Here is a 27,077-nt window from a genome sequence, read left to right as displayed (position 1 = left end):
CCCCATGACTGTATTGCAGCTGGGAGGAATTGGCTAGGATGCTTCCTGCATCCCCAGGGTTTATTTGTGCTGTGTGCACCCAATCGCCTTTCATTCCACTGCTGGTGCCCGCCTGGATTCTGCTCTTCCTTACTCCAGCGTTGCTCCCTTGGCCCCCGGGGAGTTGCTTCTGCTTTACCCCAGGTCGATGAGCTCAGGGTGTCAGCCCTGCAGAGTCACCTTTCCATCCCAGCTTCCCAAGCCGCCTTCACATGCTGCGGCTTCCATACAAACAAACCAACTAAACGGTTTGTCTGCAACTGCCGGCACCGCTTGTCGCTCGGAGACACAGCTGGGGCCCGGCGCTTCTCTCATCTGGATCAATGCCGCCCCGCCACGAGAGACACCCAGCCAGCCTCCTCCCCCTTTCTGAGGTCTCAGGGTGTGAGTGTATCCGAGGGGGTGGGGAGGGGAGTGTGTGGAATTTTATAGCCACCCTCCAGCCAATGGCATTGCGGAGAGGCGAGATGGAGGCGCCGGGCAGATGCTCCATCTGTCAGTGCATCATCACGGGGCACGGGGGAGCCCCTCAGAACCTCCAGCTGACCCTGCAGTGTGAGCCGGCCTCCCGGACTGACAGAGTGCTGAGTCGACCAGAGACTCACCAGAGCGACAGGAATTTGCAGCAGCCAAGCGACATGGGCCCCCAGCAGGAGCCGGTCGTGCTGGGATTCTGCTGCTAGGAAAGTTTGCCCAGCCAAGTTCGGAAAGTTTGATTTCTTTCTTCCTTCACACTCAAGGCTTTACCAAGGTGGCAACAGCACCGCTCCCATCTCCCCTCTTCCCATCCCCGCGGGGGAAGCCAAAGGAGATTACTCATCAATCTGTCTCCAGCCAGGACTCGGAGATGTAAGGCTGCCGAGGTGCTGGTGGTGGTGGGGAACCACGGGCTCTTTCCTGCTTGGCTCCTCAGTTCTGGTTCCGGGCGCTGGCCCAGCTGAGCTGGCCCCAGGGGGCGTGAGTCGCATGCCCCCAGTGCTGCGCTGCCCGTCGCGGGACGCTGGCCGGCCATGGGCATCCAGGGGATGGAACTCTGTGCCATGGCCGTGGTCATTATGCTTTTCATCGCAGTCCTCAAACAGTTCGGGATCCTGGAGCCCATGTCCATGGAAGGTAACTACCGACCATACATTTCCCTGCAGCCTGGATCCACCCCGATCCCGACCCCGCTACCTGGGTCAGTCCAGCTTCTCCTTCTCCCCACTCCTGGAGCCAAGCACCCAATATCCCCTCCCCTGAGCCCTTCTAAACCCCATGCCCTGGGTAAGGACAGCTCTCCCCTCAGTCTAGCACCATCCAGCGACAGTGGCCACCAACTCCTTCCTAGTGCTGTACCCCCAGGCAGTGGAGGGGTACGGGGTACGGATGAGACCAGCCTTTTCCCCAGAGTCTGGGCCATGTTTTTTCAGGGGAACAGCCTGTCTTTCCCCCAGGCATCTCTCTATTCTGTGGCCTCTCCAGGCCAGGTTGGTGGGAGGGAAGGTTTTCACTACAGCTGAGAGAGCTGGGGGCCTTAGCTCCAGTGGGACTTCAGGGCAATGTGTGTGTGTGTGTGGTGGGGGTTTGATAAGGGGAAATTCTACCCTGAGCTGCCCCCTGGCCCCACTATGAGTCTGTGCGGTTGCCCTGCTGGGGCCGAGGATCCTTTTCTCCCTGGCTGGAAATGCCGGGCGAGTCTCCTGCAAAGGAGCCCTGCCCCTCAGGCATGAATTTCCTGCTGACTGAGGTGCTCTTGACACCCGCACCAGGCTCTGAAGGCACATTCAGGGCCCCCTTTGCCCACCCAAAGAAAGGCCCTGATCTGGAAATGAAGGGGGAAGAGCTGCTACTCTCCACGCAGGCGTGAATGCCCCCACCCCTGGTGCACGAATGCTCCTCTCGCTTGTGCCCAGTGTGATAACAGCCTAAAGCTGACCTGGAGGGGCCAGGCATTCAATACATCCATTCCCCTTCTGACTCCTCCTGTGTGCTCCAGGCAGGCAAACTTCTAGCAAAGTCCTATCAAAACCCCATGCATATTTTGGGATGCCAAATTCCCTCTGGGTGCAAGTCCCTCAGGATCACACCTGGGATGAATGGGAACTTGTTTCCTGAGCAGTCCCATGTTCCTTACCCCAGGAGGAGAGGTCATGGACACATGTGATGGCCACCGGCTTGGCTGGGGATTGAACTAGGGAGTTCCAGAGTGAAAAGCAGGAGCCACTGGAGTTTGAGCTAAAGAGCAAGGCTCCTTAACAGTGTCTATAACAGGCTCATATCCTCTGTGAGTTGGGCACGGGGGGAGACGGGCCTGTAATGCTCACTCACCAGCGGGATGCACGTGCATGTGACTTGTGAACGCTGGTGCACTAGTGACAGGGGAAGCATTCCTTGGAGAGGGTCTCTCGCTGCTTGGCTAGGAGTCCCCACTTCCAAACCCAATCTCCCCCGCCAACCCCGGGAGGGTCCTCTCTGTAGTTCCATGTCCGCCCTCTCCGCTGCAAAGTGCAGAGCCAGGCGTCTCAGTAACCACACAGCCATCTCAGCGTCATGTGGCCCCAATGAAATATTAACCAAGGAGCAAAACCTGCTTGTTTGACTCTTAAATCAAGAAACTGGATCCGACCCCTCAAGGGCACTTCTTCTGCAGCTCCAGCGCTACCCCTGCTGTCTTCCCTCTGCACCATTTCCATGGCACAAGCCCAGCCTGGGTGGGGAGGAGGAAAAGGAAAGCAGATGCTCACTAAACCCAAAGCTTCTGCGAAAGATACAGCACCTCGCCCGCCTACCCTTACCCCCTCTCCGCCCCAGCAGCAGGCAGGACCCTGAGTAAGAGCAGCCCACTGCTGAGTTGGCAGCTCCCTGAGTCGCTTGTGCTGCTGCTTTCTCCTATTTTTAAAAGGCGCACGGTGGCCACGTCATGTCCCAGCTGTGCTCTGACCTTGCTATAGGGGAATGTCGTGCGGTGGCCCTGGCTCTTCGATTACAGTGATAAGTTAGGCTGAATTTTAAAGACCTTGTCTCTCCCTCCCCCCACTCCAAATAAAACTCCCAGGGCCAGATCCTCAGCTGGTGGAACTAGCGGGGGGAGCTTCACTGACTTCTGCCCCCTCCATATAGTGGGAAGAAGAGCAAGAGGGTGATGGAGAACTGAGTGGCGGCGGTGTTCTCGTCTCCTGCCAGTAGTGGGCGTTCTCCCTCAGGTCATGATGGAGGTGCAGTGGTGGAGCAGGGTCAGAGGAAGCTCAGGGAGGGGTGAGGGTAGACATGGAATTTCAGCCTCTCTCTGGAGTGGGTTAGTTCCCATTGACCGAGAATGTGACGTAGGCCCCTGACTCAGCTCTGAGCCCGTCATGGGACTCCATTACTGGAGATTGTAGCGTGGCATTATTTATTAATTGCATGCTTAATATTTGCGCTGTTCGGAGGCAGAAAGACCAATCCGCTCAGCTGGGAAGCATTAGCTCACCCCACCATCTGAGCAGAGGGAATGCAGGTTGCATTAGGTTTTTGACTCCCCTATTGAGACTGCTGCTGCGTGAGCGTCGCCTTGATTTTGTCCGGGGAGGCTGAATTTGCACCGTCTGTTGAAAAAGTGCCCCGGGCTGTGGCTGATGGGAGACAAGGAGAGTAAATGGGAGCGATTCAGCTGAGAAGGACCATTCTGGGGATTGGTCCTGCTTTGAGCAGGAGGTTGGACTAGATACCTCCTGAGGTCCCTTCCAACCCTGATATTCTATGATTCTGTTGGACCATGCTAACCTAAGACATAGCAGATGGAAATGGATCCCAGGCGCAATTCTGTGGAAGGCAGAGTTACCGCAAAGCTGAATTTGGCTCTGTAGGTGTGTGCGTTACCATGCTGCAAAATACCACAGTGACTTTTGCTGCTAAGAACATTTTGTAGCTGCTTATCCTAGCAAGTGGTTTGCTGTCCAGTCACGATGTTTCAAAGGGCCTTTCCCCTGCAGTACTAGCCACCCGGCACTAAAGTAACAGTATTGCGAGCCATGGCGTGTTTGTCACATTAGTTGGGGACAGTGTTTTAGAGATATAGGATCAGATCCATGGCCCATCCTGTCTGTGACAGTGGCCAGAGCCAGATGCCTCATACAATGGAAGGAGAAACCCTGTGGTAGGCTGTGATGATCACTATGAAGGTTTCCTCCAAATCCCTAAAGGTCAGTGTTTGGCTTTAAGCATGAAGTGTTAGGTCCCCTCCAAAACTCTGTCCACACTAACTACTCAAACCGTGGCTATTCTTGTTATTCATAGAAATGGCTGGCTCCTTTTTGATCCTAAATTCTTGGCCTCAACAATAATCCTGTGGCAATGAGTTCCACAGTCTGCTCTGTCTCGGGAGTTGAAATGTGTGTCCCTTTAAAACTGCCTGGAATCCAAACTCCCGTTTGCTCCCATGAGCCTGAGCGAGGAGCTCCAGGTTTGGCTGATTGCAAATTGAGTTTTATTCTTGGTAGCTGTGACAGTGACAGAGACAGAAGTAGGACTGAGCTGTGAAATTTTGACCCAGAATTCAACTTCCTCAAAGTCTGGGATGATTTGGGTTGGAGCTTTTGATGTGGACCGGGGTCTCTGTGAATGTGATAAGCTCAAAGTACTGAAGCCCCTGATTCAGCAATACACTCAAGGACATGCCTACGTTCCACTGAAGCCAATGAGCAGTGTTTAGCTGAATCAGGGACTTTGTGAATTAATCCTCTCTGCACTCTGGGAGGTGGGGAAATATCATATCATTAGCCCCCTGGAACGGAGATGAAGTGAACTGGACAAGGTCTGACCGTTGAACAGAACCCAGATCTGCTAGGCCTATAGGAACTGCTCTATTGGATCAGACTCAAGGTCCATCTAATCCAGTTCAGTTTTTCTGATAGTGGCCAGTACCATCTTCTTCAGGGGGAGGGGCAAGAAAACTTGCAGTGGATTAATTTTTCCCCTGGGTGAGTCCCTGCTGACCCCTAATTGCTAACGATTGGCTTAAATCCTGAAGCATGAGGGTTTACAGCCCATCCAAAACATCTGGTGGCAGTGAGTTCCACAGTCTAATTATGTGCTGCGAGGAAAAAAGTATTTCCTTATATCGGTTTTGAATTGCACAAGAGTTCTGGGTTTGGAAGGTTCTGCATGAGGTGTCTGTGATTACTCATAAGAGTCCATGTTCTAGTACAGGAGTGGGCAAACTATGCCCCGTGGGCTGGATATGGACCGTCCTGCCCAGCTCCTGAGCTCCTGGCCCGGGAGGCTTGCCCCCGGCCTCTCCCCTGCTGTCCTCCCTCCTCTGCAGCCTCAGCTCGCCCCACCGCTGGCGCAGTGCTCTGAGCAGTGGGACTGTGAGTTCCTGGGGCAGCACAGCTGCAGAGCCAGGCCTGACCTGGTGCTCTGTGCTGCATGGTGGCGGCGGCAGCAGCGTGACCCGGCTCCAGCGCCGCCAGCCACCGATGCTCCAGGCAGCACTGTAAGGGGGCACAGAGCAGGGCGGGTTGGATAGACAGCAGGGGAGTTCAGGGTGGTGGTCAGGGGCGGGGGTGTGGATAGGAGTTGGGGGGAATAGGGGTTTAATGAGGGCATGGGTCCTGGGGATCAGTCAAGAAGGAGGGGGGGTTGGATGAGGTGCAGGGGGCAGTCAGGGGCAGGGGTTCTGGGGGCAGTCAAGGGACAGGGATAAGGGTGGTTGGATGGGGCAGAGGTCCCGTGGGGGCCGTCAGGAATGAGAGGAGGGGTTGTATGGGGCAGCGGGGACCCGGTGGCAGTCAGGGGACAGGGAGCAGGGGTATGTGGATAGGGCAGGGGTCCTGGGTGGGGTGGCGTCAGGGAACGGGGGGGTTGGATGGGGCAGGAGTCCGGGTGGGGGTAGATAGGAGGTGGGGGCTGGGCCACGACCCCCTCCCCTAACCTGACCTCCATACAGTTTCCAAAACCAGATGTGGCCCTCAGGCCAAAAAGTTTGCCCGCCCTGTTCTAGTAGCTGATACAGTCCGATGCATGTTACATCAATACCGAATGGTTAGAAAAAGAAGAAAGCAGGATAGGGTATTATCAAGGTTGATTAGGCTGGATTGCAGGAGCAAGCAATGTGCAGAGAGAACAGTCCCCTAGACCCACTGCTGTCACCTAGTCCCCCAGTGATAGTAACGTTAGAAAGGCCGCTCTGGATGGAGGGACGGATCTCTGTTGTGAGAACCACTGGGACAGAGGATGAGTTTGCGAAAGTGGGTGACAGCTCTGGTTTGCACCCAGTTATATTGGAGTGGAAGGAGTTTGTGGTCACGTACAGGTTGGTGGATGGACTGTAGCAGGTACAGAGGGGATGGTAAGAGACTCCTGGGAGTTGTTTGCTCTACCAGTGGGTGCCCCAAAGACTCTGCCTCCCAGGGGGAAAGGAAGATGCTCCGGTAGAGAAGCTGAGCAGTGCAGCAATGGAACAGATCATTGGCCCAGCTGACCCAGTATCGTGCCTCTGGTGGTGGCCACCATTGGCTATTTTCCTAAAGCAATCAGTGTGATCCTGGGGACGCCCATTAGCCAGGCCTCCCAGGGGTAGGTTATGTTCCAGGCTGTCACATAGCCAGTCCGTAAAGCTGGCTCTGGAGACACGAGGCTCTTCCTCCAACCGTACAGCTATAGGGCAGCAGCAGACAGGAGACGTACCGGTGATGTGCAAGGAACGGGCTGTGGTGGTATGTCTCCATTATTCGGTGGCCCTGACAGTAGGGCTCCATCCCTTAGCGCTCAAGTTCAGCTGAGGTACTGCTAGCATCATAGGGTGTGCTTGCCCTGCAGCACCCCCTACTGCATTAGAGTGGGCCTGCACATGCTCCCTGCCTCAGTTTCCCTTCTCAGGAAGCCAATAAGAGCTCCACTTCAGATCCTCTTCGTGCTTGACTCGATAAGACACTCTTTGGGGCTGGTTTAGTAGAAAACCTACACCATCACACAATTATCATCTGAGCTATCACCGGAAATTGAACTAAGGACCTCCGGAGCTAAAAAACGTGAGTTTCTCCTACTTGTGCTAAAGGAGTAACTCCCCTAGCTGTTCCCTGTTCTAGAGTCACATGCTGAGTGGATCAGGCACAAAGGGGGATGTGGAACACCCTGAACTGTGGGCTATGGTGGCAAACCCTGAGTATTTATGACATGGGACATTTGCCTGAATACAGAATAATTAGCTCTGTAGGGTCCACATAATTAACTATGCCTCTAACTTTCCAGGCACCAGCCAATTGTGAGCGCAGCTTAACTGTGGGTGCTGCTCATGCGATTTTGACCCTTTAGATAACTGATTGCATCCACAAATCAGGTAATTAGGAATCAAGATCCCCTCATCGGTGCCTGCACTTAAAGAGAATGGCTGAGCCTATTATTATGCATAGGTTATTTGTTTTACAGAAATGCCTAGAAGTTCCGGCCAAGATCAGGCCCCATTGTGCCAGGCGCTGCACAGATGCATAGTAGGAGATAGTCCCTGCCCCATACAGTTTTTGCAGTCTAAAGGCTTCGTCCAAATCCTGTTGAAGTCTAGCTTTGGATCAGGCCCTAAATGGACGAGACAAAGGGTGAGCGAAAGAATGGACCCCAGAAGGGGAAACAGGCCCAGAGAAATTAAGTGATTTGCCCAAGGTCACACGGAAAGTCTGCGGTATGGCTAGAAATTGACCCCAGCTCTCCTGAATCCCAGGCCAGTGCATGAACTACAAAACCACTCTCCGTATCAATCCTGATTAAACGGTTGAACAGTGTAATTCAGAGTGATTCTGCTGTGGGTCTGTCCTGCTGAGGGTAGCTGGGATCCTCCATTTTAATGGCAATCATTTTGGAGCATACTGAATGCATGGGGCCAGATCGTTAGCTGGTATAAATCAATATAGCTCCACTGAAATACCCTCAGGGTTTCAGGTAAGAAGAAGGGAGCATCATCTCCATAGAGCAGGGGTGAACAAACTTTTTGACCTGAGGGCCATATCTGGTTATGGAAACTGTATGGTGGGCCCTGAATGCTCACAAAATTGGGGGTTGGGGTGCAAGAGGGGGGTGAGAGCTCCAGCTGGGGGTGTGGGCTCTGGGGTAGGACCAGTAATGAGGAGTTTAGGATGAAGGAAGGGGCTCTGGGCTGGGACAGGGGATTGGGGTATGGGAGGGGGCTCTGGCTCTGGCTGGGAGTGTGGGCTCTGGGGTGAGGGCTGGGGATGATGGTTTGGGGGTGCAGGAGGGTACTCCAGGCTTGGACTGAGGGGTTCGGAGGGCGGGAGGGGGGATAAGGGCAGGGAGTTGGCGTGAGGGAGGGGATCAGGCATTCAGGCTCTGGGTGGCACTTATCTCAAGCAGCTCCCGGAAGCAGTGGCATATCCTTCCTCCGGCTCCTATGTGTAGGGGTAGCCAGGCGGCTCTGCCAGCTGCCCTGTCCACAGGCACTGCCCCTGCAGCTCCCATTGGCTGTGGTTCCAGGCCAATGGGAGCTGCGGGGCCAGCACTTGGGATGGGGGCAGCATGCAGAGCCACCTGGCTGCCCCTACACATAGGAGCTGGAGGGGGGGACATGCCCCTGCTTCCAGGAACTGTGCGGCAAGTCCCCAACCCCACTCCCCATCTGGAGCGCCGGAGTAGGACAAGCCCTGGACCCTGCTTCCCAGCAGGAGCTCGAGGGCCAGATTAAAACATCTGAAGGGCCAGATGCGGCGCCCGGGCAGTAGTTTGCCCACCCCTGATCTAGGGGCTGCAAAGCCACAGCTCTCATTGACTTCAGTTGCCGTTGTGGGTACTCAGCACTTCTGCTGGCTGGCCATGCAGTCTCCCAGTGGGAGAGGCATGGTGTTCTTTCTGGCTCATGCATCACTACCAGCAATAAAGGCCCTGCAAGTGGGACTAAATTAACAATCCTGTTGACGATGCATCAGACAGTTAAGGCTCTGGCGCACTGTCCCGTAGCCGGGTTGGCTCTGCAGGGCTCATGGGAATCAAAAGTAGTACAGGCTTAGTTTGTTGTCATTAAAGTCGGCAGATGTGTCCTGCGCGCTCATTCATAACTGTGAACCCTGGTGTTATCAACTGACTTTGGAGGAGGTACTCCATAGTTTGGCTTAACTAGTAGGTTGATTGGGTAAGGGCAAGTCATTCTTATACTGGCTGGGATGATTAAGTTGGGGATTGGTCCTGCTTTGCGCAGGGGGTCGGACTAGATGACCTCCTGAGGTCCCTTGCAACCCTGATATTCTATGATTCCACTCTATGATTCTATACAGGCACTTTTCTGATCATACACTACAGGTTTGTTGTCATCACTAGAGCTGAGTGAATAACAGACCTTTTGGTTCGCTGGCCGTTTGGGGGAAAAAAAAATCAAAAAAGCAGATTGTTTTGGGTTTAACTGGAAAAGATTTTTTTTCCTAAATTTTTGGCACCTCAAAAAGTCAGAAAAAAATTCATTTCAAATCAAGTGAAGCGTTTTGTTTTGACAAAATTGTAATTTTTGTTTGGATTGCAACCATTTGACAGGGATTTGGAGCGGGTCTGTGAATAAAATGAAAGGAAACTTGGAACCGAAAAATAGAAATGTTTCATTTTGAAAATGTTGGAATGAAACATTTTGATTTTTGTCAGATTTTCGGGGGTGGGGAGAGGTTTTTTACCAAAACAATTTGGTGTAACTGACACATATTCATGAAATGGTTCAGTGTCTCTGAATCTGCATTTTTGCCACACACGAAAAAAACTTCCACCAAAAAATGTCACCTGGTTCTAATCACTCTTAGCTGCAAAGGAAATTCTAGGCTTAAGGGCTGATTCCTCCACTGGTGTAAATCAATGTAGCAGCCCTTGAAATAGGATTCACGTGGTGGATTTCACTCAGTATGACTGACTCCAAATTATGTAGTGTATGGTGCAATTAACATGGTGTCTGGCATCTCAGGAGATGAGTTGCTTGGGACAGCATCATCTCCAGGGAATCCCCAAGCTGATCTCCAAGGTTTTCCTGGTAACATCCCAGGCCTGAGCTGCATGCAGAAACAAATCTCAGCCAATAGTCACCCCAAAAACCTTTGTTTGGTTAATACTCCCTGGCAAACATGCACTGCTTGCAGAACTGGGCTGGCGTGCAGCCTCGGCTGACCCCTCCTCAGGAAGTGTAATGAATATGGATCGAGGAGGTGAACTTGAACCTTTCCCTGCGTTTGTGACTGGGTTGTTACTCACAAATGGAGCAGGAGTCGGTGCAGATTCTTGTCTGTGATGCAGCCGCTTGTGCTTATTAACCTAATGACTTTGTGACTTGTTCCTGACCCTCTGCCCCGGCATGAGTAATGCACCACTGAAAACAACTAGCGGACTAGCAAGTACGTTTCAGGAGAGCTCCCCATCTGGAGTACATTGGCCTTGACCTCTCTGGAAGTTTGCCAGTTTTACCAGCTGAAAATCTGGCAATTTCATACAAAGAGCTCAGGAGTTGTTGTGTGTAACTGTGACGGTCCAGAGCCCATGCACCTTCATCTCTGCTGTGTTAATACTAATTAACAATAACTCAGCAGCGTTCATCCCCAGCCCTCAAAATCCTGGCTGTTCTCCTGGCCCACTAGAAAATACACAGCAGAATGACCTAACTCCCTCTGCATCTTTATATTGCATTCAGTGGGTGTTGGATCTGTCCCTGTATCAACCCGTCCATTCCTAGCAGCTCTCCTGACTTGTGTTCAGAGAAGGGCTCAGACCTCAGCTCCAAAGCCACTTGGACTTCAGGCTGTTGGGAATTCAGTCTAAATTTTGCAGCCTTGTTAATATTGGAGCTCCAAGAGACCCCAGTCAGCACAGAGGCTCTGTTGTGCTGGGGGTTATACAAACTTACTTTCAGCACCATAAATATAACCCAGGCTCCTGTCCTCTAGGTCTCTGTATTCAGCAAGGTTCATTCTCCATGTTCTGTTCTCTGTTGCCGGGACCCCATTCCCATCACTACCTGCTCCAGCCTCTGTCTGAATGCATTCCACAGCCCCTGCTGGGTTTGTCCAGGCACCCAGCAATTTTATCCTCCTGAAATCTAGGCTGCAATGTCTGAATCCAGTGATATCTCTCCATTCCCGGGGCCCGAGCTCTGTGACTCATCTCCTGTCATTTTCTCCATATCCATGTACTGTACCTGGCAGTGCCTGCCTTCCTTCCCTTTCCCCATGTGTCTGTCTATGGTGTGGTACCCATTCTCTCACATGCTGCTGCAGATGATTGATGTGGTCAGCCAAATCGTTATCTAAATGGAATTTAGAGCCTGACATTGTGGACTGCATTTGCCTGCTGTGTGTCCAGCTCCCAGGCAAAGTTGAATTAACTTAATCTCTTGGGGCTGGCAGATAGCATTATGAAGTTTGCACAGTTCTTCAGGGCTGTTCTTTTTTTAATGTATGTGAACTGTAGGTGCTTCCAAGAGCCCTTAACCCCTCACAGAGGTTTGATGCTGACCCAACTGAGGCTCTGGCTTTGGTGGTTGTGAAGAAGTCCCGGTTCCAGCCTCTATTAGTGTCTGATGAGCTGGTCTCTCTGCTCCCAGGGCTGTAGCGTGCTTTGCTGCGCTACATACGTGGGAGGGATCCCTCTCCTTTCAGAAAGAGGATATGGAATTAAAGGCTGGCTGGAATCCCAGTGGAAAGTCCTTGCAAACTGAGCTGATGAGTCTGGTGCCCTGTCTGCACTGAGGAAGTTCACTGTGGTACGAGGCAACATCTCTGAATGGGGAATGAATCCCTCACTTAGCACCTGACCCAAAACCCATTGAAGTCAATGGGCGTCTTTCTATTGACCTCAATGGGCTTTGGGTCTTGCCCAGCTGCAGCCCTGGTGGTATCATAATCTTGGAGTCTACTTTTCGCCCTGACAGCTGTTCTCAGCCTTGGGACATGGGCAAGTCTCTTATGGTGCAGAATCCTCAATCCTTATCAGTCAATGAAGAGGGGAACTATTACAAGGTGTTACAGCCACTATCCCCTCTGGAGGGGGGACTGAGATAGACCTACCCAACATGGGAACAAATCAACCTCAGCAACAGAAAACAAAAAATGAAAAAAATCAAAACCAAGCTCCCTACCCCAAACACAGACTTTTTACCACCACCCCACAAAAAAGAAGAAATGCCAGAGACTCTGTGTAGCCCACTAGGGACTTCGCTATTGCTACTGATTTTACTTGGAGGGGCTCAGATAATATGGTGATGAGTGGCAGGATAAAATGGATGGATAGATGTGAATGGGGATGGATGGAGAGATGGATGAACATAGAGGGGTGTGTTTGGGGATGGATGGAGAGATGAATGGATAGATGTGTCTGAGGATGAATGGAGACGGTGTGTGTGTGGGTGAATGGATGAATGGATAGATAGGTGTGTATAGGGGTGGATGGATGAATGGATAGATAGGTGTGTATGGGGGTGGATGGATGAATGGATAGATAGGTGTGTATGGGGGTGGATGGATGAATGGATAGATAGGTGTGTATGGGGGTGGATGGATGAATGGATAGATAGGTGTGTATGGGGGTGGATGGATGAATGGATAGATAGGTGTGTATGGGGGTGGATGGATGAATGGATAGATAGGTGTGTATGGGGGTGGATGGATGAATGGATAGATAGGTGTGTATGGGGGTGAATGGATGAATGGATAGATAGGTGTGTATGGGGGTGGATGGATGAATGGATAGATAGATTGCGTTGTTCTGGAATCTATATGAAAAATAAGAAAGAAGGCATCATTGTTTCTCATTTTCAACGTGTTGGTGGCTGAAGAAGAGCAGGGTTTGTGGTTGGGTCAGGAGCACATCTGTGCTGAGCTCCAGGCAGGATGCAGATCTGTATTTAGAATAACAAAGCTGAAGGTTGGTGGTTAGAAATGACAGAAGGGGGTGTGAGGAGCCGGTTGAGTTGCTGGTTAGAATGAGTGTTGTTATGTCAGTTACACTTATGAAAGTGTAAATGTGCATTTCCAGACTCAGGCGTCTTGTTTATTGAAGGTCAATGTTAACTTAGATTTGCCCAACTTTAAAATGTTTGAGAGAAGTCTTGTTACTCTATTCAGAAAATGATAGCAATTTGTAACTTTAACTTCATCTGAACAAGGTTATTTGTCTGGAATTTCCTTAGTTTTTAAAAATAAAGCTATAGAGGAAAAACCATCGATGCTGGGTGGGAGTACTTATTCTCCACCAAGTAAGTAAATTATATTATATTCTAGATGACAGCTATGTTCATTAGCATACATTGGTCTGCTTGACAGAACTGCATCAAAGTTTCTGCAGCCTTCTTAATGCCATCCAGCCCAGCCAGTTCAGCTCCAGACTAAGAGGTCAGCAAACTGCCCTGGTAGACTTCAAAAAGTCCTTCAACCCAGCTAGTTTGGCGGCAGATGAAGATGTCTGTATGCTAGCCCTATAGCCTCCTTAATGTCTTTGAACCAGGTTGCTTCTGCAAAGGACTTTAAGGAGTTCTGAGGGTTCTTTTATCTTGAGCAGGCATGTGACAATTTGGCAAATGATTCTGTGGTTTTGGATTTTTTGCTGCAAACCCCTTCCCACGCCCCCATTCTTTCCCAGAAATGGTGAAATCTCCCTCTTCTAGATTTCCAGGAGATTCTCTGTGCATTCTGTTTTCCAAACATGCTGTAACCCTTTTATAAGTCACCAACTCCAGTGCTCTTTTACAGGCAGGACAGGCCTCCAAACCAGAGTTTTGGAAAGGATGTCAATGTAACAGGTTCAGTCACAGAGATCCCTTTGGGACTTTCACCTGACGTGCTGAATTTACCTCTGAGCCCATCTTCTTTGCCAGCCTGGGACTCCAGGACTCTGTCTTGTTGAGCCAGACACTCTAGCCTGCTGCAACACAGACCCAGGTCTGGTCCACGCCCCCAAAGCTGCAGACTTGAACCAAAAACTGCTCAGCAGGTCACCTATCTCCAGCAGCCAGTTCCCAATGGGATTCAAACCCCAAATAAATCTGTTTTACTCTGCATAAAACTTATACAGGGTAAACTCATACATTGTCTGCCCTCTATACCACTGATAGAGAGATAGGCACAGCTGTTTGCTCCCGCAGGTATTAATCACTTACTCTGAGTTAATTAATAAACAAAAGTGATTTTTAAGTACAAAAAGTAGGATTTAAGTGGTTTCAAGTAATAAGTAAGTTACCAAGTAAGTTACTAAGAAAAATACAGCAAAAATGCACAAGTCTAAGGCTAATACATTAAGAAACTGATTACAGGTAAAATCTCACCCCCGGAGATGTTCCAATAAGCTTCTTTCACAGACTAGATTTCTTCCTGGCCTGGGCCCAAGCCTTTCCCCTGGTGCAGCTCTTGTTAGTTCCAGCAGACATCTTAGGTGGAAAGCAGGGGTGTTCTCATGACTGCAGCCCCCTTTGCTCTGTTCCAACTCCTTTTATAGCTTTGGCACAAGGTAGGAATCTTTTGCCTCTCTGAGTCCTCCCCCCTCCTTCTAAATGGAAAAGTCCCAGATTTAAGATGGATTCCAATATCATGTGACATTTTCACATGTCCTGTGAGACCTCATTCTTCATTACCCTGGGGCTGGCCCACAGGCACACAGGAAGGCTTGTAGGTAAATAAACCATTTACAACCGGTTGTCCTAGTCAATGGGAGCCATCATGATTCCAAACCACCATTAATGGCCCACGCTTGGCATAATTACAATAGGACCTCAGAGTTATACTTCATATTTCTAGCTTCAGATACAAGAATGATACATGTATACAAATAGGATGACCACACTCAGTAGATTATAAGCTTTGTAATGATATCTTACAAGAGACTTTTTGCATGAAGCATATTCCAGTTACATTATATTCACACTTATAAGCATATTTCCATAAAACGTTATGTAGTGCAACGTCACAGTCAACTCCTTTCAGTCCTGATTATTTACAAAAAATGTACGAAGTTCTGTTTCCCTGAGCACAGCATGAATGAAACTGGAGATTGTTTCCTTGCTCACAGTTCCAAGCCTCTTTCAGCCAGCACTCTGCCCAAAAGAACCCTCTCAAGAGCCACGTTTCCCAGTGCTTCTCCAGACTTTGTCCTTAGCTCTCTGCTCCGTCTTTGTGGCCTGTTTTCTCTTTATCCTTCTGTCTCACAAACATACACCCCTCTGCTTAAAACAATACCCAGCAAGGCCCCTTCACTCACATAATTCAAGGTCCTGAGCACCCTCACATGTGCCTATGTTTTGGATGCAAGCTGCTATTGTTTCAGCCACCTGGTTCAACAAAGGCGCTCAGGCCCAGATCCTCAAAGGAAATCAGAGTTAGGTGCCTAAGTACTAGGGTGACCATATTTTCCAAAAGGGAAAATGGGACACCACCTGAGACTACCCCAAGGCTCCTCTCTGCCCTCCACATGGGGCTGGTATCACCCCCTGCACGTTCTTCTATGCCCCACTTTTTTTGGCAAAACTAGGCATTGGTCCCATTTGCTCTTGCCAGCTGATGATCAGTGGGCAAAAGCAAATGGGACACATGCCCAGTTTTGCCAAAAAAGTCAGACAAGCGGTGCAGCGGCTTCGCGCTCAGGCCCAGCGAGGTGGAGATGGAGCCAAGGTGAGCTGGGGCAGGGGGGCTGCCCATGCCACAGCAAGTAACCCGAGGGGGGCACGCTGGGGAACCGCTTCCCACTCCAGCTCACTTCCCCTCCACCTCTGTCTCCGCCTCCCTGGGCCTGAGCACGAAGCCGCTGCTTGCTTCTCAGCCCTCCCAGACTTCCCGCATGAACAGCAGTCTGGGCAGGGGTTCCAGGGGTGGTCATGGGACAGGGAGAAGGGGTGGTTGGATGGGACGGGGGTCCCAGGGAGGCCATCAGGAATGAGAGGAGGGGTTAGATGGGGTGGTAAGGGGCAGTTAGGGGACAGGGAAGGAGGGTGGATGGGGCAGGGGTCCCGGAGGGGGCGTCAAGGAACATGGGGGGTTGGATGGGGCAGGACTCCCGGAGGCCGCGTGGTGGGCCTAGACTCTCTGTGGGTGAGGAGGAACAGGTTAAGTTTTACCAAGCTCATCACTGGCGTGAGGTGGGAGGCTGAGAGTGAGCGGGCCGGGCAGTGGCAGGGGTGATGTGCGAGCTGGGGTGGGAGGGCTGAGAGGGACGCGGGGGAGGGAGCACGGGGAGTGGGGGGCTGAGGAGGCGAGCAATGGGCTGGTGAGCCGCGAAAGGGTGGGGGTGTGGAGGAGCGAGTGTGGGGCAAGTGAGCCAGCAGCAGGGGTAGAGGGCTGAGGACATGAGCTACGAGTTGGTGGCGACCTGTTCTTCTGATCGGGTCTGGCTCCCATCCCTCCCCGAGGGTTGCAGCTGTCTGGAGGTGCTGCCTTCCAGGCCTCCTCAGTCACACCATATTCATTCAACAGGGCACGTTGGGAGAAGATTTATTCTACTTCTAGCAAAAACATTTTTCTTTTACCTTATTGTACTACCTTAGGGCCGCTATAACATATTACCAAGTTCAATACTGCTGTTTTGGTGGGCGGCTGCGGGGGAAGGAGGGTTTGTTTCCATGGGGCAGGGCGCTTGGGGGGTGTTCAGGGGGACGGGGGCACTTGGAGAGTGTTTCAGCAGTGCTGGGGGGGGGGTTCACAAGGGCCTGGGGGGGGGCTTCGCCCTCAGCTGTTTTCTTTGGCGTAATATGGCCCTTACTGCTTTACGAGTTGTGCAGGCCTGATTTACAAGAAACTCCTGTTTCTCTGTATGCAGTACAAATCCAATCACAGGAGACAGCTCCTTTGTTCGCAGTCCCAAGCCTGCATTTCCAGCCAACACTCTGTGCCCAAAAAGCTTTTTCTCTTAACTTTATCTCAGGGCCACATTACGATGCTCTCAGGCTGGGTCTGCTTCCCTGTCTCCCTCCAGGCTTGTTTCCACTACCAGGGCTGTGGCAGCATAGCTACGGTGCATAACTAAGCCGGCATCACCCCCTAGTATAGATGCATCCTATGGCGACAGAAGGGGATTTTCCATCACTGTAGAAAAACCACCTACCCAAGCAATGGTAGCTAGGTTTATGAAGCATTCTTCCATTGACCTTGCTGCATTTGCACCAGGAGTTAGGTTGGTGTCACTATGGGGCTCAGAGGCATGGATTGTTCGAGGATGGTCTTCTCCTTTAAGGATCAGGGGCCTAGGACCAACCAGTCCTGTTCAATTATCAGACCCAGCTGTAAAGAGCTCAGGTGAGAGCAGAAGCTGCAAGTGGGAGGGTGGCACCTGTGACTGGCCCTGGAGCAGAGAGAGGTGCTGAGTGAAAGGCATCTGGGCCCTGCAACCTGTGTCGATCAGGGGAATAGCTTTGTTTTTCTTTGTAATTTTTCTATTTGAACTAATAAATGGTGCCCTGAAGGAAGGGGCTGCAGGAGGATTTGTCATGGTGTTGAATCCTTCCTGGACTGGGGAGACCGGCTAGCAACCCTACGCAGCGTTGATGCTTATCCCTCACCTATGGGATGCTTCTCGGGAGTCCCCTGCTTCCCTGGACTGGTGGATCTATATGACTCCTGTGCACAGTGGGTCTGTGTATTGCTGTCCTTTGGCCTGAGTGGTGAATCGGTATCTGGGGCTTTGCTAGGCTGCTTCTACTAGGAGGAGAAATTGGTGATGGGAGTCAGGCAAATCTTTGGTGCAAACCTGTTTATTTCAAAGAATGAGCACAAAGTCCTGTTTCCCTGAAGGCAGTAGGAGCAAACAACAGCAGGCAGTTTCCTTGCTCACAGTTTCCAAGCCTGCCTTTCCAGCCAGCACTCTGCCCTGAAGAAGCTCTCTCTCTCAGCTTCCTTCCAGGGCCTCGCTGCCAATGCATCTCTTGCTTTCTGCTGGCTTTCTCTGGTTCCTTACACGCATACACACACAGAGCTGCAACAAAATTAATGCCCCAACTGCTGAGTTTTCAATCAGTCCGCAGTGAACCCCTCTTATTCTCCCCAAGTTAGTTCTTGCTCAAGCCTTCCAATGCAGTCCAGTGCCTTGGGCAGTAACTTCCATAGCTTCAGCTATCACTAAACAGATGGGTATTTAATTGCTCCCTCATTTAGCCTGAATGAAAGATGGATAGCATGCATCTTCAGTGAGGTCTGTGATTGCCCATAGATCTAATCGTCATTATCATAATAATTAATAAATAATAAGTAGATCAAACACCTGATTGCCGGCAACCAATAACCCTCTCCAACACTAGAATATTCCTTATTCCCTGCTGTGCTCGGTGTAACCTGATCTGGGGTGTGTTAGTAATGTTTATTTAATTTATTGATTTAATTTTAATTATGTTTAATTAATATTAATAATTAATTTTAAGTATTAATTAGTGTGATTTTAGGATCACCAATCTGTTTGATCAGAAGATTAAAGTTCTTGTCCCAAATCAGGCTCCACAAAATTTATAAGGGACCCTCGGAGGTATGACAGGAAGTTCACACTCAGACAGATACTGTCATATAGACTTTTTATTAAAATCAATGAAATAGTAAGCAAATGGTAAAAGAGTCAGAGTTACAAAGTTACAATTGTATTGCTGTTATTTAAGAGATACATAGGGCAATACAATATTATGTGCTGCAAACTTTGGTTAATACTCACACCCTGTTTTGATACCCTGGTACTGAAAGACACAGGACCTCACCTCTGGCAGTTCCGGTTTCGTGCCTTTTGCAGAAGTGTGCAGAGGAAGCTAATGCAAAGAGCTGTCAAAGCTACTTCAGAATTTACTCTCTAACTTAGTTAAAACAAAACTTAATACACAAACTGAGAATAAAGTTTAGGGAGACCAAGCTTAGCCTAGTCCCTTTGGAACTTAAAGTTTGAAAAGAAGCTAAGTACGGCCTATTCATAGTTACTAGCCATCGTAGAGGATAATAGCAATAGGTAGTTGAAGATGAAGATAGTGAAGATAGAATGGAAAGAGTGAAATAGCCATTGTAGATCACCTCTTTTATAAGGAATAAGTCCTGGAAATCCTTCTTCTTATGCCCAAATTTCATTCCTCCCCCAGAGAAATGTTACCCCATAGGCTAATATGTATGGATGACAGGTACACGCGCGCTTGTTAAGTCTGTGGGTACAAATTTGAAAAATCCCCTATGCCATTCTTCATTGTCTGTTGGTCTAGGTAAAGGGCTTAGACCTAGAGGGTTATTGGCGTAGGTACTTTATCTATTTGGGTATAGGATAAACAAGATAAAGGTCAGCTCTACTTTCTGGATAGAAGGGCCCAATATAGAGATACTAACTTTGCTTTAGCTCAGGAGTTGGCAACCTTTCAGAAGTGCTGTGCTGAGTCTTCATTTATTCACTCTAATTTAAGGTTTCACGTGCCAGTAGTACATTTTAACATTTTTAGATGGTCTTTTTCTATAAGTCTATAATATATAACTAAACTGTTGTTGTATGTAAAGTAAATAAGCTTTTTAAAATATTTTAGAAGCTTCAATTAAATTAAAATGCAGAGTCGCCCGGACGGGTGGCCAGGACCCAGGCAGTGTGAGTGCCACTGAAAATCAGCTCGTGTGCCGCCTTTGGCACATGTACCATAGGTTGCCTACCCCTGCTTTAGCTTAACATGCAGCTTTTTCTGCCATAGCTTTCTTGCATTACAGCCAAACTTATTTTGACTATAAATCTATAAAACTATTACAATACATCAAATACTTAAACTTATAAGAAAAGATATATCTATGCAAGCAAGCAGATTCATCCTTAGGACTACAGGTTGGTCTCTGGGAGTCTGTGTCTCCCTTCCTACTCACTCACAGAGTTTCTCTTGTGTCATTCCAGACACCAGTGACAGCGACCTCGAACTTTCATCCATCCGGCACCAGCCAGAAGGGCTAGAGCAGCTGCAGGAGCTGACCAAATTCACCAAGAAGGAGCTGCAGTCCCTGTACAGGGGCTTCAAGAACGTGAGTGTCTGTAGGGTCCTTCCCCCAGCCAAATGATCCCCAAGAACAGCTGTGCCTTGTAGCCACTGTTGGGCACCAGCTGCTGCCCCTATGAGATTGGAAACCGAACCCTGGAGAGATGGGAGCTGGCTGAGATGCAGCCTCGGGGGCTCAGGGAGGCGTGGGTGAAATTCATCCCAGTGCCAAGTGCGTGCACAAGGCCGAGGCACCATTTAAGTCCTACTGAAGCGTGGAGGGCGAGATGTTAACGGATCTGATAGGAGATGGAGAGTTTTTGGCCAGTGCCTTCTTCATCCCCTGCTCACTGATCTGAGGAGCGGGGCGTGGGGTGAAGGACATTCCTAGTGCAAAGTGCAAACACTCAGGCTACATAGACACTGCATTCAGGAGTGATTACAGCCCGTGTAGATATCCTCCAGCGAGCTGAGTTTGAGTAGCAAAAGCACAGGCAGCTACATGGGCTCGGCCGGCCCACTCCCTGGCTGTGTTCTTGGGCAGCCACTCCCTGTCCTGCTGTGGCTTCACTGCTATTGTTACTCCGCTCGATCAAAGCTACCGCGCGGACGTCTGCACTTGCTGCCGTCACACCTCTGCCTGCGGCGTAGACAGACCCTGGGGGACACAGACTGAGAGCGGAGTGGATGGTGGGGAGGGAGGAGGGTGTATTACAGACCTGAGCCATCGAATATGAGTGTGCTTGGCTGGGAGTTCTATTCCTTCTAGGTAGGTTTTTCTACTGCACTCATCACCGTCATTCCCGAGCGCCTTCCAGCTGTGTGTCGTGACGTGCCGAGACATCTGTCACCATGGCGATGGGGTCGGCGTATCACTAGGGAGAGGCGGTGCAGTGGGATGAGAGAGGGCCACAAATACTGAGGTGCATGGGGATCAGGGTTCGAGGAGGGAGTGTAAGAGCAGAGAAAAACAAAAGGAAGTATTTCTTCACACAATGCACAGTCAACCTGTGGAACTCCTTGCCAGAGGATGTTGTGAAGGCCAACCCATAACCGGCTTCAAAAAGGAACTAAATAAGTTCATGGAGGACTGGTCCATCAATGGCTATTAACCAGAGTTGGCAGGAACAGTGTCCCTTGCCTCTGTTTGCCAGAAGTTGGGAATAGGCGACAGGGGCTGGATCACTTGATGACCTGTTCTGTTCGTTTCCTCTGGGGCACTTGGCACTGTCCACTGTCAGAAGACAGGATATTGGGCTAGATGGACCCAATAGGGCCGTTCTTATGTTCGTATACCCTAGGAGCATGGATGTCCTGGGTGCATTGCAGGGCAGATGATTGTTGCATGGCAGAGCCATGGGATGAGAGGGGAGTCATGTTCCCAGCCAGTCTGGCTACATCTCGGTGCCTGATCTGTGGGGAGGGTGATGGTCAGACCAATAGGGGGTTAACCTCCTGGCAATGACTTCCCTCCATAGGAATGCCCCAGCGGCCTGGTAGACGAAGACACCTTCAAGCTGATCTATGCTCAGTTCTTCCCTCAGGGAGGTGAGTTTGGCACCAGTCCCCCCCGAGACCTTCCCAGAGCAGGGAAAGGGTTAAATTATCTAGCGAGGCACCAGAATCCCAGAGCCTTTATCCTAGGCTGCAGATTCCTTATCGCAACCTTGCTGATGTCCCATTGTGAGGAGAAGACTCTTGTCTGCAAAATTCCTGAGTTCTTCTGCTGAGGCTGGGCCCCAGGCTCCTTTGCTGGCAAATATCCTCCGCAGGACCCAGCTGAGCACGGTGCCTAGCCCCTCACCTGGCCTGAGCTGCGGATAAATCAGCTAGGGGGCATTAAAGGCACTGGTGTTTTGCAGTGTCTAGAAATCTGTTGTGCTTGGATAATGCAGAGATGGTCCCCGCTCCAAATAGATTTACAAGCCATTTCCCATTGCTAGTGAAATAATGATCCTAAACCTGCCTCAGTCCATGCTGGGATCGGAGGACGTGAACTCCCTGGTCACCCTCACTGTGCTGTGAGATTACACTTATCCGCTGGGGTTTCCATACTGGCAGCAGCTAAGAGGCAGGATAGTCCAATGGTTAGGGTCAACTTGGGCTCCATTCCTTGCTCTGCCACAGACTTCTTGTGTGACCTTGGGCCTGTCTGTGCCTCGGTTTCCCTTCTGGACGATGGGGAGAACCAGCTTCACGGGGGTTTGAGGGTAAATGTGTTTAAAGAGTGCGAGGTGCTCGGATAAGTACCATCGAGGATGGCGGGGGTGGGAAGGAAGGTGCCAACCTTTTCACTGGGTCTCTCTTGTTTCTCCTCTCACAGACGCCAGCATGTACGCCCACTTCCTGTTCAATGCCTTTGATGTAGACCGGAACGGAGCCATCTGCTTTGAGGTAAGATCCCAGCTCCCCCTTTTCAAAGGGCCAGGTGTTTAAAAAAGGTAATTAGGAACCTAACGAATCAGCCCACATCCACAAAAGTATTTAGGTGTCTTACTGTCCTGGGGAGTTTGGAAAATGTTCCCCGTTGTGGTTGGGTTTTTATTTGTATTACAGTGGCATCCAGATGGTCTGATCCAAGCCCCGCAGTGTTAGGCGCTGCACAAACACAGATCCTTGCCTTGGAGAGTTTGTAACAGGAGACTGCCAGCTCCTGAGGGCCAGGGTTGACTTTCTGTTGTACAGCTCCTAGCACCATCTGGTCATGAACCTTGACTTGGGCTCCTAATAAATTGCAAAAAAACAGGTGGATACAGCAGGGAGCTGGTAGGAGTGGCAGGAAATGGAGATTAGAAAGGAGGACAAAGTGGTGGCTTTGCAGATATTCATGGGGGACCTCTGCCATGTGCAGGGAGTAGCAGGGGAGATGGCTTGCTGGAGAAATTGACCAATGGGTAGGGGTAGTCGCATCCTCCTCTCCTGATTCTGCTCCAGGGTCACATCAGAGTTCTCCTCCCCTCCAGTGCAGATTACCCCAGCCAGGATGCTGGTCAAAGTCTCTTTTCCAGCTGTTTGCGTGGATCTTTTCCCTTCTTAGCTTTGTAAAAGGGGCCCCACCGGACACCCCCCCATAGGAGAGCAGGGGGATTAACCCTGGTGTCCTGCTCAGACTCCCCGCTTGGATACCCACTTTCTTCCTCCCCAAATCTGCCCCCCCCCCACCCTCTGCAACTTTTCATAGGGTCACAGATGCCAGGACCAGAAGGGACCAGTGTGATTATCTGGTCTGACCCCCTGTACAACACAGGCCAGGGAGCTTCCCTCAAAGTAATTCCTAGAGCAGATCTGTTATAAAAACATCCAGACCTGACTTCAAAATTATAAATGATGGAGAATCCGCCTCACCCCTTAGTACATTGTTCCCATAGCTAATTACCCTCCTGCTAAAAATGGATGCCGTCCTTCCAGTCTGAACTTGTCCAGCTTCAGATGGACCTGGAGGGCCTGGTTCTGCTTTTCAGTGCTGTAAATTTGAAATGACTCTGTTCAAATCAGTGGGGGGCAAATGGCCTCAGTGAGAGAAAAATCAGGCCCACTCATTCTTGGCTCCCTGTCCTAAAGTGTTATGCGGTGGCTGCTGCACATTGTGAAACAGCCACTGCGTTCAACCCCAGAGGCGGCTGCATTTCAGTGCTGGGTGGAGTGATTCATACATAGGCAAAAACTGCCAACACACCTTTAATGTTCACAAGCAGTCAAGGCCTCAGCATTACATCTTGACCAGAGAGGGTACCACCTGTGGAAGTGCTGTGTCCCATAGCACTATCGAGGCCTTGGTTCAGGAACACAAGCCCCTATTGAGTCACCAGCACCTGTCCTTCTACCCTCGATCTCCCCTCCAAGTACAGTAGAGCCTCAGAGTTACAAACACCTGGAGAATGGAGGTTGTTCGGAACTCAGAAATGTTCATTACTCTGAACACAACGTTCTGGTGGTTCTTTCAAAAGTTTACAACTGAATGCTGACTGAATACAGCTTTGAAACTTTACTATGCAGAAGAAAAATGCTGCTTTCCCTTTATTATTTTAGTAGTTTACATGTATATCTTGTCTATTTAGGCCATGTCTACACCAGCGCACAAGCTTACTAGACAGTGAACATGCTCACATATGTTCCACATATGTTGTGTTGGACATGGGTATAACATTGTGTACACATGTATACCCACATCCACACTGCTGCTGCTGTTCTATGATATTAGCTCTACCATTTAGCTCAGTGGTTTGAGCATTGGCCTACTAAACCCAGCGTTGTTAGTTCAATCCTGGAGAGGGCCGTTTAGGGATCTGGGGCAAAAACCTGTCTGGGGATTGGCCCTGCTTTAAGCAGGGGGTTGGACTAGATGATCTCCTGAGGTCTCTTCCAACCCTGATAGTCTATGATTCTAACACAGTACTGTGCTGTATTTACTGGGGGTTTTTTTGGTCTCTGCTACTGCCCGGTTGGGTAATTCTGGTACCAAATGAGGTGTGTGGTTGACTGGTCAGTTCGTAATGCCAGCGTTTGTAACTCTGAGGTTCTAAGCATGTGTGCTTAGCTTGAGATATAGCCTGCCAGCTCAGCTCAGCTCAGCTCTCTGTGTGAGAGCAGAGTGCACAGGGTAATATGTCAGACAGGATTTTTATTGTGGGGCATAAAGCCTATATAACCAATTTAGGCCCCGTTCTGTTAGTCGTTCAAAATTAGCGGATCATCAGATCAAAAAGCCTTGGGTTGATTTTTCTCATTTGTTTACCTCATTGTTCATACATGTGTGTATATATATTGTCCAAACAGTCAAATTTCCAAAGAACTGTTTTAAATAAAGACGATATATAAATGTAAGATCACACTCATATGAGTGTGTGTGTGTGTGTGTGTGTGTATGTATAAATAAAATCATTCTTTTATTTAGTAAATGGATGTAACACAAATCTCTCAGCCAGCCATCCAGCCACCAAAATGCCTTTTGTTTCATTTCTACCCTGGGAGGGGGCAGTTAATGATTTTCATTTGGTTATTTGTGCTCCGCGTCAGACACGCTGAACAGTAAGGAACCAAAGAGGAGGGGTTTTTTTGTATTATTATTGTCAGCGAGGGGCACTCGGGCTCAGGTGGGTAGCGAGGCAACTAAAAATAGATCCAGCAGAGAACAGAAACAGGATCGATAGGAAAAATACCAGGAGAGTTTCATGGTCGATAACATTTCCACTTCACCCTTTGAAGGGTCAAGAGCCGCCTCCCAGGCACCAGCCGAAAACCGTTCTTTTTCTTGGGGCGTTGGTTGTGGGAGGGGGTTGTTTGCTATATGTATGCAGTTGTCCATGTGCTGGGTTGTTTGCATGTCTTGTTAGGTCTCTGCTTTGTTCTCTGTTCCAGAATTTCGTCGTCGGCCTCTCTATCTTGCTCCGTGGGACTGTGCACGAAAAGTTGAACTGGGCTTTTAACCTCTACGATATTAACAAGGACGGCTACATCACCAAGGAGGTACCTGCATCTGGGCTGAGGGGAATGTAGCTGCGGGTATGCGTGAGGTTCGGAAGGAGACACGTGAATCTGTGGGGGCTCCATATCAGAGACAGGAGCATCTGGAGGTGGAAATGAATAAGAGTTACCACAGCCCACAGCAGGTGTGGTACTTACGTCTACGGAGGGTCTGGGTCAGCAATGGGAGCTCCAAAGGTGGTAGGAGTATAAGTGTGTGTCTGTGCTAGCTAGGGTCCAGGGGGAATCTGAATAAAGTTCAACATCAGAGACCTCGTGAAGTGGGATTGGTTCGGAGACAGGCAGGCCGGGCCTGCTGTGTGACCGTACACCACAACTGGAGCCTGTGGGATGGGAAGGAGCTGAGAGTTTGGGTGAGGAGCATAAATGGAGGCCCTGAGGGTATGGATTGGATTCAGAAGTTTTAGTGGTACAATTGGGTTTGAGGGATCCCATTCGCAAGCAAGGTGCAGGGTGTAAGGGGGGCGGATTCATTTATCCAGGCAGTGGCAGGCTCCAGTCCTGGTTTAGGCCGACATTTTCTGTCTTGGGAGGCCTAGCCTTGGGCTCTTGGAACTGTTTCTTCGGTTGGCCTGAGGCTGCTTTTGATGGTGGTGGAAGCTTTGGCCACTCCATGCCTCTGAGAATGAATCAGGCCACTTCAGGGTTCCTCATTTTAGGTACCTGAGGTTGAAAAGGTCTGGCCGTTCAGGTGCTTTGTTCCAGCAAGTGGTAGTGGCTGCTTGAGTTTTGCCATACGTGAGTCCTCAGATCCCACCAGGCCACCTCCATGGCTTTGACAAGGCGACAACCTCTTTCCATGTGCCCATAAAACCCCAACTTTATCCCCCTTCTCCTGGATCACCGTGTAAGCCCTTGTGAAGCCCATAGGGCTAGAATAACAGTTGAAATCACCAGGCCAGGCTGTGACCATATGTCTGAGGCTGGGAGAGAGCTATGAGCAAATGTGGCTTTCTTTGGTGGTGCACCATATGGCTCCCTGACATGGACCTGGTTTACTCATTAAACCTGTGATGTTTCTCACTTCCTGTGGGTCACATCCTGGCCCCACTGAAATCAACGACTAAACTCACATTGATATGACTGGGTCCATGACTTGGTCCTGTGCAACAAGGACTGTGGGCCTCTGGAAGCCGCTTCCTCCCCACTCTACTGGCCTAGCTTCCCCACGCTGGTGAGGAGCACTGGTTTGCTCTGGTGCTGCTGGCTGAGGCATCTGGAGCCTACCGCCTGCCTTAGCATTGTCTGTGTGGATGCTTCGCTCCCTTGTGGTTTGTTTACCAAAGTACATCATGCACTGAGCAACTTTATGGAAGTATTTGGTGCCTGGCTATGATCTGTGGTACCATAACAGAGGCCACATTTGCGACACTGAAAAAGCACTGCCAAAATTCTGCCCCTTGGACGTGCACTCAACTCCCATATGTGAGGACAGGCTTGAGGTAATAATCCCTATGATGCCACATGGCACAACAAAGCAGGACAGCTCCTCATCTAGACGCAGCCTCTCCCTCTTCAGGTTTGTAGGAGACTTAGATGGCAAAGACTCAACTGGCTGCATCTTCAGAGGCTTCATCAGGATGCAGTGCTGCCTGCCAGGAGACCTTGGGGGTTAGTTCAGTGAAGGAGCCATCCTCAGTTGAATACTCCAGCTTTAGGAAGAAATGCCCCAGGATTACTA

At 50.2% G+C, this 27,077-nt stretch overlaps 1 protein-coding gene across 3 annotated transcripts in view; it reads left to right on the top strand.

The window, feature by feature from the left end:
• Positions 1–27,077, top strand: part of KCNIP3 (potassium voltage-gated channel interacting protein 3) — a 127,622-nt gene that overhangs the window by 96,586 nt on the left and 3,959 nt on the right. For 2 of the 3 annotated variants that reach the window (XM_075062723.1, XM_075062724.1), the window contains exons 3-6: positions 19,834–19,958; positions 21,391–21,460; positions 22,236–22,306; positions 25,271–25,378. In XM_075062723.1, coding sequence (XP_074918824.1) covers positions 19,834–19,958; positions 21,391–21,460; positions 22,236–22,306; positions 25,271–25,378 — 374 coding nt within the window. Of the gene's footprint in view, positions 1–17,473; positions 17,606–19,833; positions 19,959–21,390; positions 21,461–22,235; positions 22,307–25,270; positions 25,379–27,077 lie in introns of those variants that run through there. The other variant, XM_075062725.1, reaches the window with a different exon arrangement.

Source organism: Chelonoidis abingdonii, chromosome 2 (assembly GCF_003597395.2).
Source record: "Chelonoidis abingdonii isolate Lonesome George chromosome 2, CheloAbing_2.0, whole genome shotgun sequence".
Lineage (NCBI taxonomy): Eukaryota > Metazoa > Chordata > Testudines > Testudinidae > Chelonoidis > Chelonoidis abingdonii.
This window is presented reverse-complemented; position numbering and strand designations above follow the sequence as displayed.